General features: G+C 37.2%; 2 protein-coding genes and 1 long non-coding RNA gene across 15 annotated transcripts in view; 1 reads left to right on the plus strand and 2 right to left on the minus strand.

Annotated features, from left to right (window-relative positions):
• Window positions 1-18,208, minus strand: part of LOC149717266 (IDLSRF-like peptide) — a 221,626-nt gene that overhangs the window by 24,648 nt on the left and 178,770 nt on the right. The window lies entirely within an intron of this gene.
• LOC149717269 (uncharacterized) lies at window positions 6,268-9,133 on the minus strand. 3 transcript variants are annotated; one of them, XM_089837270.1, is made up of 7 exons: window positions 7,989-9,133; window positions 7,736-7,818; window positions 7,579-7,675; window positions 7,136-7,335; window positions 6,900-7,056; window positions 6,690-6,817; window positions 6,268-6,621 (listed from the first exon to the last, which is right to left on the minus strand). In XM_089837270.1, exons 4-7 carry the CDS (start codon window positions 7,295-7,297, stop codon window positions 6,304-6,306), a joined length of 765 nt encoding a protein of 254 aa, XP_089693396.1. In that variant the 5' UTR covers window positions 7,298-7,335; window positions 7,579-7,675; window positions 7,736-7,818; window positions 7,989-9,133; the 3' UTR covers window positions 6,268-6,303. The 3 variants fall into 3 exon arrangements, with proteins under 3 accessions (XP_089693396.1, XP_089693391.1, XP_089693402.1); XM_089837265.1 differs by having other exon boundaries at window positions 7,579-7,818; XM_089837276.1 differs by having other exon boundaries at window positions 6,268-6,443; window positions 6,520-6,621; window positions 7,579-8,079.
• On the plus strand, window positions 9,617-17,695 carry LOC149717270 (uncharacterized). 3 transcript variants are annotated; one of them, XR_016366369.1, is made up of 6 exons: window positions 9,617-9,856; window positions 9,913-9,954; window positions 10,028-15,314; window positions 15,383-15,499; window positions 15,560-16,701; window positions 16,770-17,695. It is a non-coding gene; the product is annotated as an uncharacterized LOC149717270 (long non-coding RNA). The 3 variants fall into 3 exon arrangements; XR_016366368.1 differs by having other exon boundaries at window positions 15,560-16,143; window positions 16,210-17,695; XR_016366364.1 differs by having other exon boundaries at window positions 15,560-17,695.

The following is an 18,208-nucleotide window of genomic DNA, read 5'->3' on the forward strand; positions in this document are numbered from 1 at the left end:
CATCGAGTCAACACTAAAGGTTAATTTAGTATTTACATGGTTTCTAAAAATCTGCTTGTAGAGTTAGCTCTTCGCAAGCGATAGAGCTGGAGGATTTTAATTAACGCTTTTACGGGCTTAAGAACAAGATTGAAGCAGTTGGATTTACATACTTTCAAAAATATAATTTAAGATATAATTTGAAACTGTTCAGATTTTTGTTAAGGCTAATTTTAATTAGCCAATAATATGTTACTGAAATCAGAACCTATCAAGAGCTGAAATGTCTTAAGCTACAGTCAGAAAACATACGCGATATAACAGACCATTCCGATGTAACTGGAAAGAGACAGGGGTAAAACTCAGCCCCATTTCATCTCGCTTTTTGGCACCTGCGCTGTAGTGTTTTTGTATCATGAGAATGCGCAGAGAAGACTTTTTTTTTATTTCGAAAGGGTCTATTCTTGACCCCCTTTCTCCATTCAGTGGATGAGGTAAGAGATTTAGTCAAAAAATTTGCGTCTCTACAAAAGTCTCAGTGAACGCTATATTTGTACCAACTCTTTCTTTCCCAATACAAGCTCGAACCCGATAGCTGATCTTAACCAATTCCTCACTTACTAAACACGTTCTATCATGCACCCAATCACCACGAACAGGCAACATCCAAAATTTCGTTCCTAACACCTACGTTGGTTATACGACTTTACAGTAACTCGTTCGTAGATAATAAGTATGTGGTATGTGGGAGTCCCTATAGCTTGATCGCCTGATTTAGTTTTGAAAAGCTTATGTTTATATTAGAAAATACGGTTCGCATTGGTCGCGAAGTTAGTCTTTGAAAAGAGTTAAGTCCCTCGAGAGAATTCGAAAAGCAAAGCCACTCATTTCATAATATTTTTATCCAAATCGAAAGGCTTAATAAAACGAAAAGTTGGGAAAGGGCTCGCCCCTTAAATTCCCTCTTCCCGCAGAAAAGGCTTAAATAAAATATAAAGTAACGCTAATGGAAATTATTATTTTATCTAACTTCAATTGTCAGTTAGTTTGTCAACTAATTTCAAATCACTTCCAGACTGGTTCTACCTAAAGTATACAGACAGGGTTGGCACGTTTTTGCCAGTGGTGGAAAAAACCGCGGTTTTTACCTGGAAAGAACCGGGCGGCAAAAACCTTTTTGCCACTTTTTTTCCACTTTATGTGGAAATAACGAACTAAATTTTAAAAACAAAAATATTCAGAGTTGAAATAAAATTAAAACGTCCAAAATTCTACCATAATCATGAATTGGGTTACATCCTCGGTATAAATATGGAGGGAAAAACCGCGAGGCAATTTTTGCAAGGAACGTTTTGGCCTGTTATACAAATAAATGAAAAATCAGTTCTTATTTTTCGATCAGCACTATTTTTTGCAAAACGCTAATTTTCAATTAAGCACTCGTAGAGAGTTTGTAACAGTGAAACGTTTCCGATTAGCTGTGCATTTTCAGTTTGATCTTCACCTTAATATATGGTTCACTTCGAACTTTCGAAACAGTACGTTAAAGCTAGAAACTGCTTCAAATTTATTGTTTAGCTATCAAATGCGAGGCAATCAGGATCATTCGAATGGGAGAAAAATTTCATAAGTTGCAATTTTAAAGTGGATTTAGCTCGAACGTTTAAAACAAAATAAATGTTATAAAACTGATTAAGATTGAGACATATTAGCAGTTGGTAGACCTATAATAACACGAATGACAAATACAAAGCCAAAGTTATTATTTCTAATTGTCATTTTAATCGGGGAAAGGTTTTTGCCAATTTTTGCCACTTTTTGCAACTAGTTTTTGTCAACCCTGTATACAGACATAAAAAAAAAAAGTATACTTCGTTGAAACTTGCTCGCGCCTTGTAATGTGAGAAGCCCTTCTATACCCACCATCTGTGTGTGGTTACCTTCCCGACCGTGGCAGAGGGAACAAGCCGTGAATAGGCTCGTAAAGTATCGTGTGTTGGCTCTAGTACCAAAAATGAACGTTTGAATCGCCTGCATCATGAACGACTTTCTATAAACCTATGACGTCAAGAAACTCGTCCCTGATTGGTTAGTTCCTGTAGGCGGTTAAGCGAAGTGTAGACTGCATCTCAGTTTACATGTTAACTACAGCCAAAGACAGGGAATTGTTGATGAAGTGTACTTTTTGTTTTTATATCTGTACACTTTTGGTTCTACTAGAAGTAAGATAAGGCACTAAAAGTATCAAGGTTACCAAATTCTTCACTTGGCGAAAGTGAATATTCTTGACAACACACCAACAGTTGGCCCTCTGGTAGCGGTTTCTGAATTTTCCCTCCAAAACGTGAGACGCTCGCGGCAGCAGACGGCCGAACTAGATTCGAGCAACCGCGTCCGTGTTCCGCGGCTTAGGTTGAGGGGAAGGGGGCAGAAAATTGTTTTGGAACTCGACCAATTTTTTTCTCTCTAGTGTAGGCGCGATGGAAGCGGCATAAAATCCTCAAATTTGTTCACTATTACCAATGCTAGAGAACTTGAATTCTCGTCCCTTACCTTACTTCTGGTTCTACTTAAAAGTAGAAAAAAAAAACAAAAACAACTTAAATAGTAACGAGCTAAGTCGTGGGATTTACCATATCACCAACCGTCTGCGTGCAAAACGAATTAGTTAATGAACTGCAAGGCTACCTACGATTATTTTCCTATCGGCTATTTCACCCACCGCTTGTATTTCTTAAATCACGATAACGTCGCGTAGGAGTAAAGAAAATGGTAGCGTTCTATATCCATTCACCATTCATCCATCTTCTGCAAGACTGCACGCGAAATGAGAGAGATGATCAAAGAGGCGCAAGATGAATTTGGGGAATATATATATGAAACGATATTTCTCATCCAAAAATGCAAACAGGAATAAAGAAGTAGCGAGATGTCATGCAAGGGGATTCGAATCCCTTAGAGGCTCTTTTCTCTTGATTTTAATGATTTTGTTCTGAAAAGAAGCGACAACTGAAGCCTCCCTTCTAAGTTATAGTCGAGGCTTTTGCATCCCAAACCAATCAAAATTAAAAAGTAAAGTCGAAAGTCGCGACGACGTTCGTTTATTTCGAGTGTGATTTTTCAAAAAGAAAGTTTATTTGATTTTTAAGTATTTTTCTTTTTAAATACCCTAAAGGGAATGTGACTGAACTTACTAAAATGCAATAGACACAATTTAGGCACAGGTGTCATGTGGATTTTTTGTAAACATGGTTTGTTTGTGTATTTTGTCATTAAGTTGCACGCTTCAAGCCAATTTACAAGGTTAAACTGCACGTTAATTGCAAATTTACACCGATACATTGCACGTTCATTGCCAATTTACACCGATACATTGCACGTTCATTGCCAATTTACACCGATACATTGCACGTTCATTGCCAATTTACACCGATACATTGCACGTTCATTGCCAATTTACACCGATACATTGCACGTTCATTGCCAATTTACACCGATACATTGCACGTTCATTGCAAATTTACACCGATACATTGCACGTTCATTGCAAATTTACACCGATACATTGCACGTTCATTGCAAATTTACACCGATACATTGCACGTTCATTGCAAATTTACACCGATACATTGCACGTTCATTGCCAATTTACACCGATACATTGCACGTTCATTGCCAATTTACACCGATACATTGCACGTTAGTTGCCAATTTACGCCAATCAATCCGTGCGTTATATCTGTTTAAATTGTATCTATAATTGCTTTTAGCAGAATTCCATAAATCCTCTACAATAACGTTCTCCTTCCTTTAGAATATAAGCCTTTACTTCATAACACAATTTTTAATTTTAAATCAAAAGAAAAGTATTTTAAAATCTCCGAAAAGAGAATGTCAAAATAAAAAGAGAAAAAAATATATTATATATATATAAAATAACTTGAAGAAAAGTTTCCAATTAGTATCTAATCCCAGCGGGAAGTTCAATTTGAAAGAGGGAAGGATTTTCCTTAGAGCGTATAATATTTATCAAATTACTAATTACAAAAACTTAATTGATATTTTTATAGGAACGACTAATATCCGGCGAATTTTAATTAAATATTAATTAGATCTCAAAAAAGCCTATTTCCTTTATCACGTTAATTAAGTTATTTCTTATAGTTTTATAAATTATATTTAATAAATATTTCTAAAATAATTGGAGAAATGTATACAGGGTGTTTCTGATAAGTCTGGCATAAATTAAGTGGGATGTTCATTGGGAAATCAATTTTGAGTCGAAAATGTAACTTCTATCTCCATTTTGCCACAAGGGCCACTGTTTTCGAGTTATGATTTGAGTATTTTAGGTATGGCCCCTTAATTAAATTAGAGATCATTTTCTTAACTAATTAAATTTAAGGGGTCATTAGTAAAAAAAACTCTAATCTTAACTAGAAAACGGTGTCCCGGACTTCAAACTCAAAGGCAGGTTGATGAGGTGCAAATTTCAAATTATCTTTATGAAATCTCAAACTAATTTGAATTTTAAAATCATTCGGAGATATTTCCTGGATGTTACATTATGAATTTTATCGATAAGAAATCAGTTGGTTTTCCTATTCACCCTCCCATTAAGAGGAGACAACAGTTTGATCCCGAATTGAACTAATTAAGCAAATCAAACAAAGTAAGTATAATCTCCATACAAAAATTAAATTCCATTCATTAGCTACTGTACATCGCGAAATCAAGTCAATGGAAAATTTTATAGTCCACCAAATTAGACGCTAGGATTATTTCGGGGATCATAAAATCCTTACGATCTCTATAAAGTCTTTACATTAACGGAAGCCGGCGAAGTGGAAATACAATTAAGGGAAAATCCCTTGGAATAGATTTGTTTACGCCCAATTTAAGTTTTACTTTCCCTTTCCCGTTATTGTATTTCGAAAGATAAACAATTAACGATATAGAGCATTGTATAAAGCAAATTATATTATTATCAAAATTGTAATTTGCAAATGGTACCAGGGAGAAAAGAGGTAAGATGGAGTGGTAATGATAATGGGTGATCTGCGGCACGGCTGAAACTCTCCCAGTGTGCCTCGCCGGTTAAGTGCTGCCTCGTAGCGCAATTGTATTTGTATGACTACTAGCTTATTTTTTTAAAGACACAGGGGGCATCATTTACGTTTCCGTACCGTACGACAATACCTAAACGCAGAGGATGGTGGGACGACTTCGTTGCCGTTCCATAGGCTACGTTATATGTATGGAGATTTCTACTCCATCCCTTTCTCCTTCAAGATTATACACGCTAAATAAATAACTGATTTAATATCGAGTAGATAGCTTTAAAAATTTTAAAATTAGCTTAGCTTTTGGTGAATTTTCGAATAATCTCCTAAAGTCAAACATAACCTAATCCGATTATCTGGGCGTTGAACTACGAGATCCATCTAATAACGAAGAACCATAAGTTTATAAGATATGCTCCATAAGTATAGTTCGTAATGCTAGAGATTTAGTGAGAGCTAGTTCAACAACGACGCGAGAATTAATTGACTACAAGCGATTTTGCAGTCCATCTCCCTATTTAGTCTGTACACTCTTAAAAATACTGGGTTGTTTTCAAACCAAATGGGGTCAAAAAACTACCCAAACATGGGTCCGTATTTACCCTACCCAGAAAAAGGGTTGATTTCAATTGACCCAAAACATGTTATATATTCAACCCAAAGTCGGGTTGAAAAACCACTAACTTTAAGTTGGGTTATTTTGTCAACTCGAGGTTGGGTCGAAATCGACTCGAGGTTGGGTCGAAATCGACTCGAGGTTGGGTCAAAACCGACTCGAAGTTGGGTCGAAATCGACTCGAAGTTGGGTCGAAATCGACTCGAAGTTGGGTCGAAATCGACTCGAAGTTGGGTCGAAATCGACTCGAAGTTGGGTCGAAATCGACTCGAAGTTGGGTCGAAATCGACTCGAAGTTGGGTCGAAACCGACTCGAAGTTGGGTCGAAATCGACTCGAAGTTGGGTCGAAACCGACTCGAAGTTGGGTCGAAACCGACTCGAAGTTGGGTCGAAACCGACTCGAAGTTGGGGCGAAACCGACTCGAAGTTGGGTCGAAATCGACTCGCGGTTGGGTCGAAATCGACTCGCGGTTGGGTCGAAATCGACTCGCGGTTGGGTCGAAATCGACTCGCGGTTGGGTCGAAATCGACTCGCGTTTGGGTCGAAATCGACTCGCGGTTGGGTCGAAATCGACTCGCGGTTGGGTTATAATTAATTAGGGACTGGGTTGCAACAAAAGATAACTTTAATTGTACAATAACATTTACACTTCACATTCAAAGGCCTTTCTCATGGACCTTATAACATTGCTAACGCCATTTTTTTCTTTTCCTATAATTTTATAAAATGAATCTTGAATCAGCTCCCATACTCTCTTGCATTGTTGGGGATATCCCAAATCAACTACATAAAATGTTTTAAAACAAGTGTCTACAGCTTTTACTAGCGATGTGCGTAAGTAAAACATTTTTTCCACTACCACATAGCATAATGTTGGGCACAGAGGATCCCCAAACGTAACAATGTGTGGTTGTGGGATTTTTGAATTTTCTACATATTCTTCGATATTTTTAATATCAACCTAAAAATTTTCAAATGATTTTAATATAAAATAGTTAAAATATTTATCATTACTCGTGAGAACCTTACCCCAACATTCACAATAAAAGCACTTCTGACATCAGCTGTTGAAGGTTTAATTGTTCGTTTGCCAGCCTTATACGTATTTGACGGTACCAAGTATGGCAAAGCATAAATGCAAGCATTTTCTAAAATCTCTGAAAACAAATATAAAAATGAGCTACCTTTTAATGGTCTTAAGGAAAAATATCGAGGAAATTACTCAAATTAGCAATATACCATTATTATCCTGTTGTGGTAGAAATTTAAGTTCCCTGAGGGTAATCTCTTTCATGTCAACAAGCGCTTGTTGCTTAATTTTTTGACAGTATTTGGACCAGTTGTTAACCAGGTTTTCACAATTATCCGGGTACAATAATGAGAAATCTTGCTCAATCTGTGATGAGCCCACGAATACAGTATATAATTATTATTAAAAAATAAGTTTTTAAAAAAAGTGCGAAAAATGGACCCACCATGCCAGGTATGTCTTTCAGACGAGGGAATTCCAAAAATATCTCCCCAATATTAGAATTTGGATGGGACTTTATCCATTTTTGTCTCAAAGTGGCAGTCATCTTCATATATTCCTTTACTTGGGAATACGGCGTTGTGTTGGCTTTAAGCCAGTCTATCATTACCTCCCCTTCATCTTCATGCTCAATTTGAGGTAGTTCTGAAAATTGGAAATAGAATGGTATTTTTCTTAATGAATCAACACAAATGATTTCTGAGCACGTGATCGAGTGGGCTATAGATGCTTTTCACAACCTTTACAGAGGAGTTCAGACTGCTTGGAGGGCAAAATAATCTGCAATTTTGTACGCTAACTAGCTCGGCCTGCTCCTCTTGTAGAAGGAATAATCCTCCGCGTGTGAAAACCATCTATAGCTCGCCACGTGGGTCAACATGTGCTTACAACTATCTTAGAAACACAACGAAAGGCGCCTGAAAACTATTGTTCACCCTCATGGCAAGCACATGACTCGCCAATGTTCTGGAAACAAGGAAGCACGCTGAACCGCAAAAACCCCATAAAAATTTAAAAATAATAGTCTTTAAGGTTTAGCACTTACTAGAAAAATTATCCAAATAAGCTTCGAGTGACCACGTTTTTAATTTGTTTTTCACGTAGTCATCCATACTCGAACAAATAAACCTATTAAATAAAATAATTAAAATCTATGGCAGTTATGCAAAATAAATGTAAGATTAACTTATTATTCTTATCTTATTCTTAAAGATGTTTAGGCATAGGTTTTATTTAGACAAAATTTTAAAATTATGAGGTCCAATTTGGCTAGATTAAAACATAAAAATAGTACTTACTCGTTATTATAATTATGTAGCTCTTTCCAACTCCTTTTAACCGTAATTGTAGCTTAGAAGAGAAAATTGTAACTCAAGGTGGTAGTGACCACCAGCGTCAAGCGAAAGGGAAAAATGGTGGCAGAGTGGAATCAGAGAATTTTCTTGAAAAGGGGCGAACCCTTTGTTTGCTGCTTAGCGTGTTTTTTTTTTTTTTTTTGGAAACTTTCCGTTCAGTTCAATACGATACGGGGGAGTCCCGGCCACGGGGTATGTTTTTTTTACACCTGCGTTATCCCGCTCCTTCAAAGTTCAAAGTCATTATATGTCGTTGTATAGAGTCACAAAAAAAGAGATAGAGAGAGAGAGAGTTGAAGGGGTCGCGACCGTAAGTTTCACCTTGAAATGTCAGCTAGTGCAAGCTTTTATTACTCGATAAATCTAAGGTTTGACCATATTGGCATTTCCAGGTGACTGTGACTAATTCGAACCAGAGAGAAACACAGAGGTGTTATAAGGAGCACCGCTAGAGGCACTGATGCGAGTTTCCTAACCTGCCTTGTGTAGTGAACGCGGGCTCTGCCTGGCGTTGCATTTTGGAGCATTGGAAATGACCTAAGATGGCGGCCTTCCTTATACGTGTTGTTTTCTCTGCATGTAATTCCTCTCAGATGTGCTGTACACCGATAATATACCAGCTGGATCATTTAATAATGATTCATACTTTAATTAAGTTATAAAACTTATATAATTGCGATCTTTGGGGTAGATAATTGAAGATAAATTAGGCATACGCTTTTGAAGAGAGGTTATTTACTCTCAGATCCTTTAAACATTGATTTATTACTAGGTTTTTACTAGTGTAATAAAACTTATCACACAAAAGGTAGGCCTTTTACAGATTACGTATAATGCCTTTTGTTAAGTGAAATGTACAGGGTATAAGCCGATTACCATGGTCTCTCAGAAAGTATCTGTTCAATTGAAATTATGACTTTTCAAATTTTGACCTAAATTAGGTTGATGTAAATAACTCTTATCTTGGTTAAAAAACAACCACATCAAAAATACAACAAAAAACGTATTTTAACTATTGTTGGGTTAATTTTAACCAAATCCTAAGTTGAAATAAAACAACCCAAACTTTTTAACCAACGTTTTTTAAGAGTGTACTAAGCCCTTGACAGCGCCTCACTTTACGATAATCTACGGCGTTTGACCTACGTCACATGCCAAACTCTCAGTAACCAGTGACAAACTTCTGTAACATTTCTTACGAACTAATGAAAGAACTTATATTTACTTTCAGGTATTATAACACTAAATTAGAAAAACATAATAATTACTACAATTAAAATTTATGGGATCGTTAACAACTTAATAATAAACGGTAGCACATTCTCTATGTAATTATTAAAATCAATATATAAGGGTGCCTTACACACGCGATTTACGTTTGCCCTTTTTATCCCCATATTTGACCTTTTAACTAAAATATTATTTCAAAAATGGGCTGTCCATGACTCAAAACACTATTATTTCTAATAATTGTAAAAACTTCATCGGTCAAATCGTTTAAATTACTGATAAAACCGCTTAAGGACTGAAATAATATTTGAAGAGTGATAACAATGGAAGCTACAATAAACTATAATCTTTAGCTCACGTTTATACACGACACACTTTAACGGTTTTGCAAAGGCCTAAGCCATTTAAAAACACTAGTAATTGAGTCTACTTTTAACAGTAACACTTTGACCTTTACAAACGCTTGAAAACGGTTTCGAAGTGTCCCGGGGTAAACGCGACGCGCCTTTTGTTAAAGAAAATAATGCTAAGCCTAAATGTTATTCCAATGTAAGAGCTGTAGAACAACTCAAAGACAAAGCGTGAGTTTCAAGCTAAACCATTGTCAAGATGTATCTCTAAATAAAATTCCACCCAGGTATTCTAAATTAACACCATCAATCGAGATTCGAGTATACAAGTAAGATAATTTCTAAAAGGTAGTCATACAGTCTTGTTATCCAACGTACCAGCCTATCTATTCCATCAAGTAGGCCAGACTCAAAATTGATCCGATACCTAGAGCACACAAGGCTAGCTAGCAAGCTATCTTAACGGTCGGTATACTGGTAACCATAGCAACAATTTCTAGTATAAACAACTGGACAAAGCGGAACGAACGGAACAGAGCATTTTAAGGAGGATCTTCCACCCATAATGCGTGATTACCTTAGTTCCTCGCGACGCCAGCAAAAACAAAAGAAAAGAAAGAAAAATGTAACGTGTCGTTCAGTCAGCTGGATAATTAAACCAGTAATATTGTCTCAAAAGGTCATGGTTCTCCATTCTTATTGGTCAATTTGAATCAAGCGCCACATTTGAACTATTTTTATTGGTTAAATGGCATTTTTCACGACGCTATTTAATGATAAATTGAGGGAATGTTACCTTCTCCCCCTATACATATTCTCTTCTCACGCGATGTAGCGATTCAAATTTAAGCCTTGTCCAAAACGATTTCAAAGTTGCACGCGTGCCACTGTCTTTGTGTTTGTGTTTGATTAGGCTAGATACAGGGTGTTCAAGAGATTTCAATAAAATATTTAAATTAAGATGAATGGTGGAATTCATAACGTCAGACGCAACGCAGTTTAGCACAGGCGAAGGCAGAACGTCGTGCGCAAACGTCCTGCCTTTCGCCTGTACTAAATTGTGTTGCGTCCGAAGTTCATGAATTCCATCTGAAATAAACCTATGCAATAGCAGGATTCGTGCGGGACCTGGATAAGTCAGGGATTTTGTTTGGTACATCAAATCATGCTTCGAGCAATGCTAAATATGGGGTGCAGGTGTGATCATGTAGTGGACTCTGGTAAACACCTTAAAATGGTCAGGGATCTTGGCAAAATTTGATCAGGGATAAGCTGGAATAGTCAGGGATTTTTCAATATAAAAATTTCGACCGAACCCTGAATAGCTAAAAAAGGAAAGGACACATTTTGCTAGAATTTATATATTATTTGAAAGAGCATATGAAATTATGAATATTTGAAACCAGAACTTTCTATCTGCAAGATTAATGAAAGAAATTAAGTTAATTTAATGGTGTTAGACCTATTTCTACAGCTGAGAGAGAGAGAGAGAGAGAGAGAGAGAGAGAGAGAGAGAGAGAGAGAGAGAGAGAGAGAGATAGAAAGAAAGAAAGAAGAAAAACTCGTCAGGTGGTACTAATCGTCCAATAGAACTTCATAAACCAACGTCATCTGTTTCACAGATAAGTGCTAGATTCAAACCTTATATGCTAGCATTATAATTTTATGCCCCTACAGTTTAAACCATGTATAAATAAAACTAGCATCAAAATTTAGGCTTTCATGAACCGATAATCCACTATCCAAAAAAATAAAAATGAACTAATTTGAATAACCAATACGCTGCCTCCAAAACGAAAGTATAAAATTAATCAAAAAGTTTTCATCTGTTCGTTGTACACAAGATAAGTCTAAATCCAATGTTACCAAGCGTTTTTCTGTCCAATATAAAAGGCCAATATATGCTAAATCATAAAATTCCTTAATTATTCATATGCTAAATTATCCTATGGGGCGGAATAAGCGATAACATTTTCTTTCATTAGCATTTCCAATACAGCAAAATAAGTTTTAGAAAAATAAATATCTGTTCTTGCAGTAGACGCCCTGATAAACAAAGTCTTGGTCGGTTAATCAATGCCCAGCCTAAACCACTTTACCCAGAAGGTTGAAAGTTTTCAGGAACGTTCGTCTTAAGTAGTAGGCGTATCTTAAACTCGCGGCCATCTTGAAAAATAACATCCGCTCGTTTCAACCGATTTCACTAATGTTTACTGTTAAATTACACGACTCACATCCCTAGAGGTAACCTTGTAAGTCTGTATAAACTGCCTTTATGATAGTTTTAGTGTATAAACATGCCACCATATTTTAAAATGGCGGCCAACGACTCGCCACTTGTACTACTTTAGTACGATATTTACTATATTTTTTAAGAATGCACGAGGCATAAGCTGCCAAGAGCGTTTCTAAACTTTCTATAACTAAGCCTAACGGAGCTTAGAAAAACATCTAGGTTGCAGACGATCATAGCAACTATTCGCGAAACAAGGAGATCTTACATGATTTAGTGTTGGAACAAAGTCCAGTGCGTGTTGGGATAAACTGCGCGAGAAAGAGGAAGGAGAGTGAATGAATGGGCTTTGGTCTTGACGGGATAAGATACCAAGGAATAAAACATATTTATGGTCCTTGGGTTGGTTTACTCATGGTTTACTACACACTAATACGAAGCCGGATTTTTCTAAGAGCAGGAATGTATTTATTTAAAAGTAGCAGGCATGAATCACAGGCCACATTAGGAGCACGCGCGTCACAATTAATGACTCCATTTCACGAGGAGGCGACAGGCAACTCGGTAAACGCGGTTTCAACATACCCGTCAGCAACATCCTAACCGTGTCTTTCCCTCTTAGTTACATCGAAATAGTCTATTAAGAAAACAACCCTTAGTATGGGGACAGACAAGGGGGTTGATCCATTGCAGTCTCTGCCCAATCTCGTGATCCAAAAAGACTACAGCGCAGGCGCCAAAAGTGAGATGGAAGGCAAAGTTTTACCCAGGTGTCTTTCCCTCTCAGTTTCATCGAAGTGGTCTTTTTCTACAAATTTGTACAAATTACCAATACAAAAACCCAAAACAGAAAAAAAACATATGGTAGCTAAACGCTTGATATCGAGCCTAAGTCTTGGTGATTCAAAATTACAAACAAATATAATTAACATTGTTGCCTGAATTCAGCGAGAGAAAAAACCCGATTACATAATAATAAATAACAGGTCTTTTCGTTACGTGTGGCTGAACGCACCTTAGTAGCGTCGACAAAACCCATCAATCTAATTGGTGCCCGAACAATTTCAGGAATCTTCTAATCCTGCATAAGAAACCACTAACCTTAATTCCATCGAAATGTAAATGTAGCCTAGGAGAGGTGTATTAAGCAATAACTCTAATCAAAATTCAGTTGACGTATGAGTTTTACCACGAATACATACAGACAATAGGAATAATTGTGCCCCATATATATCCCATGTTAATATCTACGCCGCTTTGAGGGTTAGACTTACTTGAATACCATCATCATGCCTCAAGTCCATACATTGGACGTCTTTCTACCTGCAAGTACATTATTTGATAGCAACGCGAGGTCAGACGCGCGTGCAAGGTTCAATCAAGAAGCGATATCTAGTTTAGTAGGGAGAAGCTATAAATTCGCCACATTTCCAGCTTTATTTCCAGTCCGAACGTAGGTCTGGAGTTAATCCCCGTCTCTAAATTACAACCAGCATCTCATTAGTTCTTGAAAACTCACGTCAGCGCGATGCAAATAACGAAAATTACCTATTTTCCAACTGAGGAGAGGTGAAATAGCCCGGCCTCCTTTTACGTCCCCCCTTTTATTTTGAAAGGGGGACTGGGACTATGGCGCGCGAATACTTAGACATCTTACACCTTCTCCCTAGTAAACTAGATATCGCTTCTTGGTTCAATCCAATTCTTGGCGCAGCGAGGTAAAATCCGCATACGTAATGATATTCTAGCTCTTCATACAAAATCCGCCTAGATACGTTTGAAAAATGGCTACACAATGATTCCAATGAGCTGTATGAATTCCAGGTTTTACCAATAACACACATTGCTTAGTTACTCTACTAGAGTCTATACGTGCAAGTCCGCCGGACGATATACACTATATGAAAACTGAAAACCTTTCAATTATTTATTAGCTAATCTTGAGTCTTTGGGCGCTATAGTCTAGAAATGGAAATATTAAGCATACAGTAATCCACTCTCTCCGAAACAGGTAAGCAGGTTTAATGGAGGCGAGGAAAATATAACGATTCGAAGTCGAAGTTCACGCAGAACCGCAAAGTGGATGTACTGAATGTACGTATGGGTAAACCCCAAGGTATATAATCCAGGTAACACGCGACATTTGCAGAAAAAAAGGGGGTCAATATTAATACATTAGTTCTTTGTTCAACATCGGTCCCATAAAATCGTTAATAGATTTGCGTAACAACGTCGTAGTGGTTTGTCGGTACAAAGGGCTATGACGTAGGTATACATGGAAAGTAGAAATTAGTCTGTTGCGATGACGTATGTATTTGGCCTACTTCTATTTATACTTTATACCTAAAAGTAGGCTTAACTGCAGTCGTTATAATATCGTTAGTAAATATTCAACTAGATTTAAGGATAGTTATAGTATTTGGTGTTTCAAACGATGCGAATTTATACCATATGTTATAGACAATTCCATTTATTCCAGAAGAGAAGCAGACAACTAGGGGAGGTAACCTTCTTGGGCACCGCTAGAGGCTGTAAGAGTCGGCTAAGCCTCTGTCCTGTGTGTTGGATTCTCGGTTTGTAATAAACGAATTTGTCTATAGAAATCTCGAAGCACTTGCTGTGTTAGCCTATCCTTACTAAATTTAGGTGCCAAAACATTACTGCATTGTTCATCCTCTTCAGAAATGCAATGTAAAGGCTAGCGCAAAACTTCATAGATTTTTAGGTTAAAATGCAAAATTACATCACATATATGCCCGCATATTGGAAGTTGATTCAAAGTCCAGTATTATGACGTCGGTCATTTCTTATATATATACGTTATTCGAGAGTCTCGTCTACCTCGTTGAGGCAAGAAATTACAGAGAATGACGTCGGCCGGGGAAACTTTGAATATTTAAAATCTAGTTATACAGTGTTCTCTTTCATGATCGTATATATATAGGAGAGATTTATGTAGAATTTCGTGTACATACTACCTTATTCAAAGATTTATTCAACGCTACATAATTCAAAGGACGTATGCCATTCTCTATCATAAAACCCTGAAAACGGTCTTCACTAAATCTTAGACATGTTTCGCAGTTTTCTTTTAGAAATTAAAGAGAGTATCAAATGCCAAATTATAATTTTATATAGGCTTAATAATTTAACTTGATGTGGTAAGCCCAAGTTTGTGGTAGGCCTAACGCTGGATAGAAGACAAGTTTGCTTATCACATCTTCAAGATGTTAGACCATATCTCTTAAATTCCTAGAGTTCTGACGCTTTAAATTTTGATTATTTCATATTTATTTATTTTTAAGTCCTTCCTTAGTTCTGACTATTAATAATCAACGCCCAGCCCAAAAGAAGGGCAGGCTAAAATTTTGCGAGGACGTTACTATTAAGTATTAGGAACGCGTTAAGAAACATTTTTTAAATCCGTCGCCATCTTGAAAAATGGCGGCCATAAATGTAAGAAAACATTCTTAACGAATAACCTCTGTGCATTTTAAAAGATTTGTTTAATATTTTGTATGCAGGTTTCCCATATCCCCTGAACGAGCTTTATGGCTTTTAGGTTTCGATTGCTAACATCTTTCAAAATGGATGTTTGAAAAGCTTGGTCACCTCTAATCTAGATGATCATTTAACAAAAGGTAATAGTTACATTTGAACTATTTCAATCTCACCTTTAACAAAAATTAAATTCCTTACAGAAAATTCAACAAAACCCGAGGGAAGACCATTTAAGCCCGTACCCTCTTCACAAGGCACAGTTATTAAAATACCCATTAAGGTTCTTCAAAACTCCATTCAATAGAAAAAGAATTACCAAAAATGGAGGAACAAAAGAACCATAAAATAAATATCGGATTAAGAGGGTCGAAAGACAGGATATCCCATAAAAAATCCCATCCAAATCGTGACTCGAAAGTATAGAAAACACAAGTATATCCACGATAAAAAACAAAAAAAAACTCATACCCAAAAAACTAAATAGGAAGAAATAACCTATAACCTATACAGCAAAAATTCCTTTTTGCTACCCTATCCCTTCTTATACTGTACCAAACATATTCTGAAGAGTTCTATACCATCCTTAAGACGTTGGTTGGCATCGTAAAGATCAATAGAATCAAGAAAACGAAAACGAAAACGCTGTACGATAAAAAGAAAGAAAAAAATCTAGGCTAAGCTTATTTAAAGATCAAAAGAAATACGAGACGTCTTCCAGTTCAAGCCCAACGAGAAGAAGAGTCAAGCTTTTCCAAGCCTGGAGGCGAAATTGCATTCTCCCCAGGTGCGACTAGCGGCCAAAAAAATATACCAGAAAGATCTCATCTTCTTAAAGTTAGCTTTTGTTCAGAAATTGGGACGATACCCTATCCCACCGCCCAACAATTCAGAAGCTTCCTGCATCTTCCAGAACCAATCCGAAGAAAGTATATCTGAGATCTCAAGCCGGAAGAGAGGGAAGAAATAGTTACCGTTAGGCTTAGCGTAACCGGTGCACTATTCATTCATTCCTTCTGGCCAATTTTCAAAATACAATGACGCGTTTCTGCAATCTACATTTCGCTCTAGGCCTAATATTGTCTGGTCTGTCCATGGACCGGGCGAACTGAAGACTGAAGAGCCACAGGCAAATATGGAGGGACCCACCGTAAACGAAAGGCATGAATCTTTCCGTTTCCGATCCTTGATATTGACCTCTCTTTGAATTTCTCCTTGCTATACCGTTACAAGGACTACCGACTTATGCTTCGACTAGTGTTGGGTTACCTAAAGAGCTCCTACAAGATGGTGTTCTTATACCAATATGCTTGGGATGGAAAAGATAAAAGAAACGACTACTACTGTACGTTTCGCTTCCTGCCCAATCAGAAGTTACGTCCCGCATCGAATGACTAAGCAATTTCTCTGTAGGCCTAACTACTACAGAGCTGGGGAATAGTTACACTCAAGGACCAAGTCCTATTGTAGGTGAGGGTAAAGGTTTTTTTGAGCTACAGAGAAAAAATGAACGAAGCAATTCTGACTCACATTCTCAGTATGGTCTAGAATATAAATTGAGTATAGAGTAACATGGTTATACCAGGGCCTCTGTTGGGTGACTTGGGTCTGACTACGAGTTAGTTCGTTCATGGTATGAATGATGTTGACGCGTGGGTAATGTTGACGTGTGGGTAAAATTAAGCCATTAGACCATTTTGAATAGTTGGTAATAAAAAATATGTTCGGTGTTTGACTACATCTTGTATTCTTAAGTTGGAACATCATCCGGCATATGGGAAATAGACCTTTTCGATGCAAAAAAGGGGGGTTGAGAACCCCCAGTAAGGGGTCATACAGGGGGTTGATACATCGCCGTCTCTGCACACTCTCAAAAAGCGAGATGGAAGGCAAAGTTTAACCACTGTGTCTTTCCATTTTAGTTACATCGAAATGGTCTATAAAGACGTTAGATAAGTCTTGAAAGACTTTACTGGTTGAAGGTAGCTAGAAGGCACATGTAAGGGGTTACTGAACGCACCCCCCGTCTCTAAATTACAACCAGCATCTCATTGGTTCTTGAAAACTCACGTCAGCGTGACGACGCGAGTGACGAAAATTACAGTCATAACTATGGTGGACTCGTAACGTTGAAGCCCTATCTATCTAACGTCTATATCAATCAATATTACGATTTAACCCTACATCTATATGACGATACTGAGCCCTCCCACCAAACACCTTTTCAAGAGGGTCTATTGGTTAGGGTTTGAATTGAAAGATGCGAGTTTTATATAGAGAGAGATGATGTTTTCGTCGGAGTTGTTCTAGCGTAAAATTCAATCATCAAAGCACTTCACACGTTTTGGTTGGTACTTATGTCACGTTTTGCTCAAAATTTCCGGGTCGATATCCATTACGGAGCAAGTAAATTTCTATCCTACCTAGTCAAAAAGTACTAAAACTTAAGAGCTAGCGAAATTTGAAATCAAAGAACAACGCCAAACATTAGTACACTACAAAGATATTATCAGAATTCAGAAGTTTATAACACTTCTCTTCGAGAGAAGTGCACCACAAAACGGGGAAATTGTAACATAATTCTTCCCAACATTACTATACATTTGTAGGTAGGTTACTAAACCAAATCACACACGCGATAAATAGTTCCATATCATCATTACTCTATTAGCGCTTAACTATTTGCCAAGGCGCATGCGCTTATAGATTTTTGTCCTATCCACGTCAAGACAATCAAGGTATGTTGGTTAATTGATTGCTGAGGATTTAGTATATACCAAACAGTTATAGAATTCAGCCTAGAACGGTGCGATGCCATCTGCAGAAGTTTGATGAGCGGGAGAGCAAACAAA

This window comes from Phalangium opilio, unplaced genomic scaffold, assembly GCF_054372755.1.
Source record: "Phalangium opilio isolate 3A_F unplaced genomic scaffold, DU_Popi_V2 ptg000003l_1, whole genome shotgun sequence".
NCBI lineage: Eukaryota > Metazoa > Arthropoda > Arachnida > Opiliones > Phalangiidae > Phalangium > Phalangium opilio.